At 35.3% G+C, this 12,750-nt stretch overlaps 1 protein-coding gene and 1 pseudogene across 2 annotated transcripts; one reads left to right on the forward strand and one right to left on the reverse strand.

The window, feature by feature from the left end:
* The first annotated feature begins 866 nt into the window (after nucleotides 1-866).
* LOC107590412 (uncharacterized) lies at nucleotides 867-8,464 on the forward strand. 2 transcript variants are annotated; one of them, XM_016279149.1, is made up of 12 exons: nucleotides 867-1,128; nucleotides 1,211-1,412; nucleotides 3,931-3,963; nucleotides 4,524-4,732; nucleotides 4,818-4,905; nucleotides 5,000-5,035; nucleotides 5,134-5,187; nucleotides 6,286-6,519; nucleotides 7,147-7,253; nucleotides 7,483-7,648; nucleotides 7,791-7,874; nucleotides 7,956-8,464. In XM_016279149.1, the coding sequence occupies exons 1-12, from the start codon at nucleotides 1,061-1,063 to the stop codon at nucleotides 7,989-7,991; spliced, it is 1,317 nt and encodes a 438-aa protein (XP_016134635.1). In that variant the 5' UTR covers nucleotides 867-1,060; the 3' UTR covers nucleotides 7,992-8,464. The 2 variants fall into 2 exon arrangements, with proteins under 2 accessions (XP_016134635.1, XP_016134636.1); XM_016279150.1 differs by having other exon boundaries at nucleotides 868-1,128; nucleotides 4,533-4,732.
* Nucleotides 8,465-9,975: 1,511 nt separating this feature from the next.
* Nucleotides 9,976-12,516, reverse strand: LOC107590444 (nicotinamide riboside kinase 1-like; annotated as a pseudogene).
* Between the last annotated feature and the right edge of the window lie 234 nt (nucleotides 12,517-12,750).

The following is a 12,750-nucleotide window of genomic DNA, read 5'->3' on the forward strand; positions in this document are numbered from 1 at the left end:
AAAGTAGAAATTTGTTTTATTTGGGATGTATAAGTTGATTAGGAAATGTATTCTCTCTCTTTAGGAATCACTCAGCCAGAGAAGTAGCCTATAGGTTTTTATCATCGTGTTTGTGGCTGCTTGTTTTCATTGATGGACTGGTGCATGAATTAATTCAGATTAAGCAGCTCTCACATCTCACATTTACTTTCGGGAAACAAGGGGGAGATCTTTGTTGGATTTATGGGAAGGAGATCAACTAGTGGAGGTAGTAGCCTACTTTGTCTTGAGTTTTATGAATTTTGTTAGACATTTCTTCTTTGTGTACAGATTTTCAATTTAAATGTTCAGATACAAAGATTCGCCTACACAGTAAACTTTTGACATTATCAGTGTTGTTTAATGATATATATATTTTCCCCCGAATCTTTAAGACCTTAATTGACAGAATAACTACACAATTTCTGTTAGGTCAAGAAGTACACAACACATTTATTTGAGGTATTTCCAGATTAAACCAATAATAAAGTGTGCTAAATGACTGATTATAATCACTTTACAGTGTACTCTGGACAAATAGTTTATTCTTTTTATTAACATGACCTGTATGCATATTCTTAAAATATATTGTTGTAGTTCTTGCTTTGTAGTCATTTGGTAGGCTAGTGCAAAAAATAAATACATAGCTATCCTTTAAAATGTTCCAAAAATATTATTATTATGATTAATTAATTAATTTTTTAATGAAATGAGCAGCTTCCAAGAGAAAATCTTATGCTTGCGATATCTTCCAGCCAAGCAATGTCGGTAAATCGGAGCTAAAGTCTCATTTCGGCCAGTAGGTGGCGATAGCTGTTTCCAGTTCTCGTATCAGGACACCAGAGATGTAGCCGGAGCTGTCAATGATTGGCTGTTAGATCTATGTTTTGGTCTTGGTGTTTTGCGTTCAGTAAGTTTGCTCGTTTGCGTGCGTTCTCTGAAATATAATATAACACAGCAATAAAGATAAGTAAAGCAACCTCTCTCTCCATTAGAAAAGGCTTTATTGGTTGATAACTTGATCGTTGTGTCGCCAGACACGATGGTGTCGAGTTGTTGTGCATATAACTGTAAAAACACTGCGAAGAACAAGAGCCTCTCATTCCACAAGTAAGCGCAAAGCTTTCAATCTGCATGATGTTAAAAGTGCTCGATTGTATTATGTTATGTTCTCGTATGTGTTTTATTTCAGATTCCCGCTGAAAGACCCCAACTTGCTGAAGAAGTGGCTAAAAAATGTAAGATGGAAAGACTGGAAACCTGCTCCAAACAGTAAAATCTGCTCCATCCACTTCGAAAAGAAGTGTTTAATTGAGGATGGGAAGAGAACAAGACTTCATTCATGGGCTGTGCCAACCATCTTTTCATTCCCAAAACGATATCTAGAAAGAAAGGTGAGTGAAAGCTGACGTGATGATTGGAGTCGGTATTTGGGTACTTTTTAATATACATGTTTATGAACTATTAGTAAATATAAATATTTCATGTTAAAATGAACGTGTTTTAAAGGATTTACAGTGTCTTTTTAAGTCACTGGTAGCTGTTAGGTTTTTCACCATTGTAAATCATAAAGTGCAAATAAAATATTAGTTTAAAGTAAAGCAAGTTTAGAATACATTTTAATTATAGTATACCACACCAGTGGCGCCTGCAGGTGTACGGCTGTAAGCACTGGGAGTACCATGAGCGCTCAGACTGACCTGAGATTTGCCCCGCAAACAATTCATCAGTTATTATAGGTGTGTCCTGTATTTCTGTCGACTAAACCAGCCATGCCATTAATTATGAATTTATCAGTCTTTTGCATGCCATGAGTCAATTTCTGCATATAAATATTATGCCAAATAGAAGCAGAAAATCGTGCTATACGCACTTTCCTGAGATCGGGTTTGCCTACAACAATGAATTTGTTGGCTATTTTACAAATGGGAATACAACGAATTCATGACAATGTTTACATTCAAGCTACCCATAAAATTTATAGTGAAAAGTACTTTAAAAGCGTCTGGAATGCAATAAAGTAATTTTTAAAGCTGTTTTTAAAGCATTTGCTGCATGGATAAAAAAAAAAAAGGCGAATAAATGGTAAAAGGTATAGAATAAAAAGGTATTCAGAACAGAGCAACATAAAAATCAGAAAATATTTGCAGCTATACAATTATAGGACAAAGTTTTACATATATGCCACTGTAATTTGTGTTTTATTTTTTAATTGTACAGAATTATAAAACAAAACGCTGATTATAATCAGGCCTGTTTCAGACTAGTCCTTATTTTTGTATTTTAGACATCCATCAATTATGGTGATGGAAAAAAATGACTGGCTGTCTCCTCATTGAATGCGCCTTTAGAGAGAAATGCACGGATTACATAATGAAAGACTTTCTATTTTCGATTTGAATTATTTCGTTTTAAAGGGTTAGCCTACAACAATTCATTTGTTGGCTATTTTACAAATGGGAATACAACGAATTCATGACAATGTTTACATTCAAGCTACCCATAAAATTTATAGTGAAAAGTACTTTAAAAGCGTCTGGAATGCAATAAAGTAATTTTTAAAGCTGTTTTTAAAGCATTTGCTGCATGGATAAAAAAAATAGGCGAATAAATGGTAAAAGGTATAGAATAAAAAGGTATTCAGAACAGAGCAACATAAAAATCAGAAAATATTTGCAGCTATACAATTATAGGACAAAGTTTTACATATATGCTACTGTAATTTGTGTTTTATTTTTTAATTGTACAGAATTATAAAACGAAACGCTGATTATAATCAGGCCTGTTTCAGACTAGTCCTTATTTTTGTATTTTAGACATCCATCAATTATGGTGATGGAAAAAAATGACTGGCTGTCTCCTCATTGAATGCGCCTTTAGAGAGAAATGCACGGATTACATAATGAAAGACTTTCTATTTTCGATTTGAATTATTTCGTTTTAAAGTAGTAATTTAAAGCTTTCTATATATTTTTATCATGTCTGTGAGGCAATTCGCTGAGTTTAGGTTCATCATTGTGAAGCGCTCCTGTTCAAGACCGAGATGGCAGAAAGCGTTTGTTTTCTTTATTTTATAAAAGCACAACGTTTTGTTGATATTGTGAGTGCACACAAATAAAAGTAGACCCTTTACAGTTTAGAATGATGTATTACTCTTACCTTTCTGAGCAAAAATGACTGCGTATTTTAAGTTGTTTCCACTGTTAAAATGCAATTGATCGCGCTGGCGCCTCCATGTCCTGCAGAGCTTCAGCTTCCACTCTCCACTTAAACTATTGGAAATGCGTCTAACAACGCACATTTATCTATAGGTTAAACATTTAAACTAACATTCTGATATGCTTGAACTGTTTTATATATATTTTATTTTAGGCAAGTCGTGATAATTTGAGAAGGCTAAATTGATCAAACATGCTATGATCAATTCACTGTTTGCCGCTGGTCGCTTGGTCGTTACTTAAAAAAAAAAAAAACGTTTTTCTAAATTAAATTCTAAACGAAATATAATCACTTTTCCATTACATACAGTGAGAAGGCTAAATTGATCAAACATGCTATGATCAATTCACTGTCTGCCGCTGGTCGCTTGGTCGTTACTTAAAAAAAAAAAAAAACGTTTTTCTAAATTAAATTCTAAACTAAATATAATCACTTTTCCATTACATACAAAACTGAACTATTTTAATAGCTGAAACAGTAGTATAAGATTTTTGGGGAAAAGGGGACAAAAGACTGGCTAGGACCTATATTTGAGGTCCGTGTAGGGCTCTAATTTACTTCATCCAACGCTGTTTTGTTCTGCGGCATATGCATTTGTATATGTATTTTACCATTTTGTTGAGTTTAAAATGTGACACACATTCATTCTGCTCTCACTGATCATTTGGTAACCCCCCCCACTCTCACCTACAGGTTAAAATCAATCCTAGAAGCAGAAGAGCTTTGGTGAGTTATATAACCTTTTTTATATTTATATGGTTAAATATTTTCTTTGGATTAATTAACACAGATAATTCTAAAAATGCATTTACAGAGAAATTACAATTTCAGAAATAATTTATAAAATGAATGTGAAAATATATATCAGAAATAAGAAACCATGAAAGACTAAATATATGACCGAGTTTAATGCTACACTGATACTGCATCATCAAAAAATTGTTTTGCAAAAATGTTCAGTTTCGAACCTCTCTAAACATCTGGCGACACCTGCTGGTCAAAATCGTGTAAAGGCAACAAAACACTCCGAACATGCGTAAAGACATCTTTTGCAACCCAATTGCAAATGTTTTTTTTTTTTTTAAATGTGGTCTATTAAATGCAATCTAAAACTTATCAAATACGCTTCATTATGAAACGTCTCAATAATATGTGTTTTTTTTTATTAATTTGTAGGGCTTGTTGTATGTGTTCTGTTGAGGGCTTGCCAAATCATGCCAACCTAAGACAATTAACTACTACTGTTCCTTTTCATTATATAAATGTGCCCTTTTCCCGATCATTTGGAATGGAAGGGAATTGTTGCAGACTCAAATTCATCAAGTCAAGCAGCACCTGATATGACAGCAGAAATCTCGCAGAAGTCTAAAGCAGAAAAGCCTGAGCACAGAACTACCGAGAGTTTACAGCCGAACACTACCAAAAATAGTTCCAGCCAGACGAGAGCAGACCTAAAGAGCGTTTCCACACAGCAGCTGACAGAACCAGAAAAAAGGTCTGCAATCATGCAATCTGTGTTCTTGTTATTCTGTTTTAATTGTTATTCTTACTTGATGTGTATTTTTCATGTGTTTTTTCAGTTCATCATGGACCATCTTGGGTGATGAAGCTCTCGATAGAAGCATGACTATACCCAGTTTCTTTCACAGTGGATACTGTTTGCCCAGTGTAATGAACATTTTCATTTTTTCATATACATTTTTTTTTTCATTCCTAAATACCAAAATGTGGTTCACAACAGTAACCGTTGTTTTTCCTTCAGAACATCCACTGGGATGGAGATGATGAATTAAATATTGTAAGTATGCTGTACTGTTGAATTAAAGAGATATATATACATTTCCTAATAGAGTACTGTGAAAGTGTTGTTCATCAATACATAATTCTCTTAATCAGATTCCCCATGTGGCTTATGGAGTTTTAGGAAAAATGAAGCCCCATATAATTGAGGTAAGCCCTCTTGATTTACATCAGAACTGTTGTCACTAGGTATCTGCTAGGTTTCATCAGAAATATTTACTTCAAGTAAGTCTCTGGGGAATTACATTGTTACAAAACGATGACAGCGTAACCTATCAGATGCTATCCTCTGCATAGTGCTACATAGAGCAAGACTGACAACTTAATTAGAATAATAATTCTAATTTTATGAGAATAGTGAAATCCACACCACAAATATAACAGTAACAACACTGTGATATTGTTGGAATCATTTTCAGAATAACTAAAACACTGAATTTAAATTAGCATAATTTTATAATCTCTTGCTGTGGATGCCAGTATAGTTATCGTTATACAGTGGGTACGGAAAGTATTCAGACCCCCTTAAATTTTTCACTCTTTGTTATATTGCAGCCATTTGCTAAAATCATTTAAGTTATTTTTTTCCTCAATAATGTACACACAGCACCCCATATTGACAGAAAAACACAGAATTGTTGACATTTTTGCAGATTTATTAAAAAAGAAAAACTGAAATATCACATGGTCCTAAGTATTCAGACCCTTTGCTGTGACACTCATATATTTAACTCAGGTGCTGTTCATTTGAGTCCAGCTGTGTTTGATTATACTGATTGGACTTGATTAGGAAAGCCACACACCTGTCTATATAAGACCTTACAGCTCACAGTGCATGTCAGAGCAAATGAGAATCATGAGGTCAAAGGAACTGCCTGAAAGAGCTCAGAGACAGAATTGTGGCAAGGCACAGAAAATTTCTGCTGAACTTAAGGTTCCTAAGAGCACAGTGGCCTCCATAACCCTTAAATGGAAGACGTTTGGGACGACCAGAACCCTTACTAGAGCTGGCCGTCCAGCCAAACTGAGCTATCGGGGGAGAAGAGCCCTGGTGAGAGAGGGTGCTGTGTGTACATTAATGAGGGGAAAAAAATAACTTAAATGATTTTAGCAAATGGCTGCAATATAACAAAGAGTGAAAAATTTAAGGGGTCTGAATACTTTCCGTACCCACTGTAGTTAGGCCTTTAAAGATAACAGAACATAATTAGATTTCTTTTTAAATCTGTTGCGCTGCCTTTCTCTCAGGTTAAAGAGAGGTGGGAATGGCTTGGGCTGGATGTTAGAGGCCCGTTCTCTCCGACAGTAGACCAGCACACACACATCATGACCCTGACTGACTACCATTCCAAATGGGTGGAAGCTTTTCCTTTGACTCAGAAACTCAGTCAGGATGTGGCCCAGTGTCTCGCTGAAGTCATCAGTCAGCAGGGATACCCTCTCGGAATTCTATCCCGGCTTCCCAGGCGGATCCTCATGGAAGTAAGAGACACATACACCTTTCAGAAGTTTAGGGTCAGTAAGATTTTTTTTTTAAAGAAATTAATACTTTTATATAGCAAGGAGGTGTTAAAATAATTAAAAGTGACGTTAAATATTTCTATTTTAAATAAATACTGTTCTTTTGAGCTTTCGAATGATTAAAACAATTCTTTAAAAATGTATCATGGTTTCCACAAAAATATTAGGCAACTGTTTTCGACACTGATATAATAAGAAATGTCTAGTGAGCAGCAAATCAGCTTATTAGATTAATTTCTGAAGGATCATGTGACACTGAAGACTGAAGTAATGGCTGCTGAAATTTCAGCCTTGACATTACAGGAATAAATTACATTTTAAAATACTCAAATAGAAAACTGTTATTTGAAGTTGTAATAATATTTCACAATATTACTGTTTTTACAGTAATTTTGATCAAATAAATGTAGCCTTGGTGAGCAAAAGAGACTAATTAATTACCTTTAAAAAAAACTTGTGCCAACCATAAACTTTTGAACAGTAGTGTATGTATCTAGGAATTCCTTTATCAGTCAGTTGTTTTGGAAAAACGGTAGAGTTTCATATCATGGTTTAGTGATTGTCATTTTTCTTCTTGGCCTCTGCTAGGTAAATCGTGAGTTGAAGAAATGCCTGAGGTTGAATGCAACTGCCTTAGTGATACATCACCGGCAAACTGGTTACATAGACTTAGTCACAGAATCACTTCTTAATGAGTACGACATATTCAGATATTTATTGCTCAATTTATCTCAGCTGTCAATATCAATTTTGAATTACTTTGAACTTATGTAAATGTTACTTGATTTAATGCTAATGTTTACTTCTTAACTAACTATTTCATGATCTATTTATGTTCTTCTTTTTTATCATGTAAATAGGAAAAGCTGTATTGCGAAAACATATTGTTTCTACATGTTCAGCATTACGTCATGTATATTTCAGGATGCTGGATGAGCTGGTAAAGAAGCACGGCAGTGTGTGGCACATCCACCTCCCTGCTGCCACTCTCCGCCTCTGCTGCACAAATCACCCCACTACCAAAGAGAAACCCTTCACCTGCATGTGTGCCAGTGACCCGCCTTTCTCATCAGCACCCAGAGAGCTGCCTGTAAGTCACCACATCCCTCACAGTTTACATTCTTTCATAAGAATGTACTAAGCTACTATTACTACTTGTTTTGTAATGTACTGTAAATTGACACTTATGGCAGTTTGCTTTACTTATTTTTTTGTTTGATTGGTCTCTATAGTACAGTGCTACTGATGTTCGCTTGAGTTCTTTTGTCATCCCAACCACTGACGCCAACAATATAGAAGCTGTGCCAGAAACTTTGGTAAGAGTAAAAATATAATTGGATTTTTTTTTTGATTTGATATTGTTAGTGAGTATACTTTTTTTTAATCTTAATTTTCAGGTGCACTGCCTGAAGGATCAGATTTTTTCCCAGTAAAGAAACTAAAAGTTTCATCATATTTAATTGACCTCATGTTTTCATGTTTTTCCATGTACATACATATACTGTAAGTAGAGGAGCAAATTGGCACTGTTGCCTTGTACAAATATTATAAAGAAATATCATTATTTTAAAAAATGATAAAGAAGCAGTATCTTGTGTTTTTCATCTCTTTTGTTTATCCTTTGTGTTGATATTATACAATTAGTTACAACTTGATTGGTGTTCCCAAATTGCTGATATAAAGTCCAACGGCACTGAGAAGTTTTAACTGTTAACTTTCCTCTGCTTGTCTGTATTTTTGTGCTTTCTAGACAGAGAAAGTGGTGGGGATTTTACAGAATACCAGCAATGCATTATGACTCTTCCAATAAGCACATTTATATGGTTTATCTACAATATGTGAACTAGATAGATCAAGGCCTTAAAGGGTTAGTTCACCCAAAAATGAAAATTAGCCTGTGTTTTACTCGCCCTCAAAGCATCCTAGGTGTATGTGACTTTCTTCTTTCAGACGAATCCATTCGGAGTTATATAAAAAATTGTCCTGGCCCCTCCAAGCCTTTCAATGGGGGTAAGCGGGAAGTTGGTTGTCAACAGTTCAGAAGATGTGAAATAAGGTGCGTGCATCTGTAATAAAACGTCCCTCACACGGCTCCGGGGGATGAATAAAGGCCTCCTATAGCGAATCCATGCATTTTTGTAAGATAAATATCCATATTTCAAACGTAATAAACACTTTTTTTCTCACTTCCGCTGAATCATCTTAAAATGTTCTTTCATGTTTCATAGAAGAAGAAAAAAATGTCATACAGGTTTGAACAATATGAGGTTGATTAAATGATGGCAGAATTAAAATTTTTGTGTGAACTATCCCTATGAATAGTATTAATACTGAATGTCAATGTCATGTTCTGTACTCCAGTGAGCACCCAGTGCTGCAGGCGGCGCTATAGAGCAGATTTGATCGGTAAGTGTCGTGAACAAAATAGAAGAGCTGGCTGCACCATACACGAGTTTCTGTTAGTTAGTTGAGCTGAAGTCCACTCACTATCTCCACTAACTAACCAACCGTTTGCAAATATATACTCTGTCTTAAATGCATGCATCTCGCTGCTTAACAAAAGTTGAAATGTTAAAAACATACGTTGAAAAAATTGACTTAAAATGAGAAAATTAATCTTAGGAATTGATGGGTGAGTAAACTAAGCGCATATAAAGTTCAAATATTGTCCCATGTTCAGTCCCCGCATATGTGAATTATACATGAATTGACTTGGCAGGATGACAAATGGAGGAAAGACGAGTAAAAGCCTCCAGGAGCTTCTGCAAAACAACTTATTTCTCAAGACAACTTTTTCAAGGTACCTACCACACCCACTTTATTTGTTAGTTCATTTTTCATTCTCTGTGGAAGTAGATCAGTTAGTCATTTAACATGTAGATGACAGAAAATATTGTTAATTTGTGTCTATTTCTCAGGATGACTCGGTGGTCCCTGCTGATGGCAATGGCTTTAAACAATAATTATGACAAGAACTGTCCTCTTATTTGCTACTTGCTTTGCTTTTCTGTTTAATGTCTCTCAACATTGGCAGTTGTCCTGTTTTGCAAAACACTGTATTTTATATAGGGTAGAGTGGGGGAAAGCCATTCTAAATAACCACTAGATAAAGTCAAGATACATTTTTGTTGTAACTATGGACTGCATTGACAAGTGTGATGTAGACGTATTGACCATGAAGCTTACACTGGTGATGAACCTGAGAGAAAAAAGATTTCACAGTAAAAAAAAAAAAAGTGTTTTAAAGCTTGTTGTTTTGTAGAACATCACAGTTGTATATATGAGAATAGTAAGGCCTGTAGATCGAGAGTATGTGTTATTTAATTGAAATATAATTATATTTTCAGAATTACATAAATATACAGTGGTGTAAAAAAGTGTAGTTTGATGAACTGAATCTTTTAAGTGTGACAAATATGCAAAAAAATATAGATGATAACTCTTCTGGACACATTTAACCTGTTTCACAGAAGAAAAATTACACAGTCCTTTGGGGGGGACTCGCGTGACAACTCATCTCTGTATAACCATAAACATTTCCTGAAAGTCTGCAAGAACAGTTGAGAGCAACGTCTCGCTCTTCTGTGTGCCATCCAGAAACACTGTATAAAGTGCAAAGACCTCACTCACACAATTCACCACAATAAAAGTGATTTAAGTCACTGTGTTTATTGAGTGTTAAAATATTACAGTACCTATGTCATTTACAGTTTCTTCCATCGCTTTTCTGTTTTTCAAGAACATGGGCCAGACATATCCATCAAAGTAGCCTGGTGGATCCGGAGGCACATAGACTCTTGAGCTATTGATTAGAGAAAGTAAAAGGTGACTGTCTCAGTCAAAAAATTAATGGTTCATCCAACCAAACTCATCAAACAGGAGTCTCGTTCCTACCTTCTTCTCTCTTTACACGTCTCATAAGGGATCTGCAGGAAGTACCTCTTGATGAACAAGCTATTAAGTGGCCTGGATGTACAACATGGATTCATGAAAACATGGTTTTAAACTGTTCATGCTGGTGCAATCCATGCTCAATCATGTTTAAGTGATCCAGAGGTCATTCACACTTCTGAATAAAGCAACGGAAATGTTGTTTTTTGCAATACTCACTGAACTGAGTATTGCAAAAAAATGTAAATACTTGTTCAAATCCGTGAAAAAAATCCCAGGTTGCGTGTTTATTTTTTTGGGCTTATTTAAAAAAAAAGGTCACTTGTTAGGAAAATCTGACAAGCAACTTCGTTTCTTTACATTCATGTTAGCCATATTCTCCATTGCATTGATTGACACTCTGTCTGCTCACAGTAGCCAATTAGTGCAATAATATAAGTGCTGTAGCGTAATTCGTCAAACATTCCACCCCCTCATTGGAGAAAAATCACGTTCAGCATGAAGGCTTATGACGCTGTAATCCAAGCGATGTAGTAGACGTAATAGAGGAGTGGGATGACTTTCATTTCTAAGGTACATTTTTACATGGGCCAGACATATCCATCAAAGTAGCCTGGTGGATCCGGAGGCACATAGACTCTTGAGCTATTGATTAGAGAAAGTAAAAGGTGACTGTCTCAGTCAAAAAATTAATGGTTCATCCAACCAAACTCATCAAACAGGAGTCTCGTTCCTACCTTCTTCTCTCTTTACACGTCTCATAAGGGATCTGCAGGAAGTACCTCTTGATGAACAAGCTATTAAGTGGCCTGGATGTACAACATGGATTCATGAAAACATGGTTTTAAACTGTTCATGCTGGTGCAATCCATGCTCAATCATGTTTAAGTGATCCAGAGGTCATTCACACTTCTGAATAAAGCAACGGAAATGTTGTTTTTTGCAATACTCACTGAACTGAGTATTGCAAAAAAATGTAAATACCTCAACATCTTAACATACCAGGTTTTATTTAAAGATTGTTCAGTGTGTTCAGTGCTGTGACAACCAAAAGAGCCAACATAAGGTAAAATACTTATAAAACTGCTCTATAAATATCTCCAATATTTATTCTTCTTCTCAAATGGTCCATTTAAATTTGCACGAATAATAGGATTGTAATTATATCAGCTAATAGTCATGTAAATAAACTATAGTTAAATGTTTATGAACATACATAATATAAATACATTAAAATGCGCATCAAGTAAATATGGTTGCGCTTCTGTTTGACAAAGTGCTTTATGTATGTGCACTGATCAGTGTTTATAAGTCAATTACAGTCTAAATTAAATCTGTTCATCATATAAAGTGACTGTCTCTTCGGAAGACTCATTGCTAAATTCATATGGATTACATTTACAATTACTTTATGAACTTTTTAAGAAGAATCAAAGATTTGGTTTTGGTTTTACAGACCTTCTGTGAAATCTTTCAGGTGTTATTAAATCTAATATCTTAATTTGCGTTTCCAAGATGAAAGTAGTACAAGTTTGGAACGACATGAGGGCGAGTAATTGACTACAGAATTTACATTTTTGGGTGAACTATAATGTCACGAGTTTGTCATAAAAGATCTTTAGCATCTGATGAGGAGAGAATTTTTTCCTCCGAGATTGATAGAGTTCTGTCCCATCTTGCCTTTCAAACCATTGCAACTGTAAAAATTTTGCCTGTATGACTTCCTCTTCATCTTTCATAAAAGGCAGACTGTTGAACAAAATCACCCATGATTAAAAATGAGGAATCCTTCCACTATAAGAATAAACACATTGGATGGCTCGGATGCTGTTGATATTTACTGCATGACCACGAGATGTCATGAAGCTCTGAGGATCCTCATGCCACAAGCCAGTGTCTACCATCATCCTGTCCATGTGCAGGGCGTCCAAAGCTGCAGAGACTTTTAGGGTGATTCTTTAAAAAAACGTCCAAGAGTTTTTGGTCTGTTATTATGGGGACATTTCCATGCCCCTAAACATGACACGGCACAAAACAAAACATGCCTCTTGGGCAGTCCTTGGCCATTCAAAGCCACCAAGGTTCCCAGACCTTCTGCCAGAGTTGCCAAGTCTGCTTATAATATGCAACTTTAGGCTTCTGTTTTTGTTCAAATCCGTGAAAAAAATCCCAGGTTGCGTGTTTATTTTTTTGGGCTTATTTAAAAAAAAAGGTCACTTGTTAGGAAAATCTGACAAGCAACTTCGTTTCTTTACATTCATGTTAGCCATATTCTCCATTGCATTGATTGACACTCTGTCT

The sequence above is a fragment of the Sinocyclocheilus grahami genome, unplaced genomic scaffold (assembly GCF_001515645.1).
Source record: "Sinocyclocheilus grahami isolate Dianchi unplaced genomic scaffold, SAMN03320097.WGS_v1.1 scaffold127.1, whole genome shotgun sequence".
Classification (NCBI taxonomy): Eukaryota; Metazoa; Chordata; class Actinopteri; order Cypriniformes; family Cyprinidae; genus Sinocyclocheilus; species Sinocyclocheilus grahami.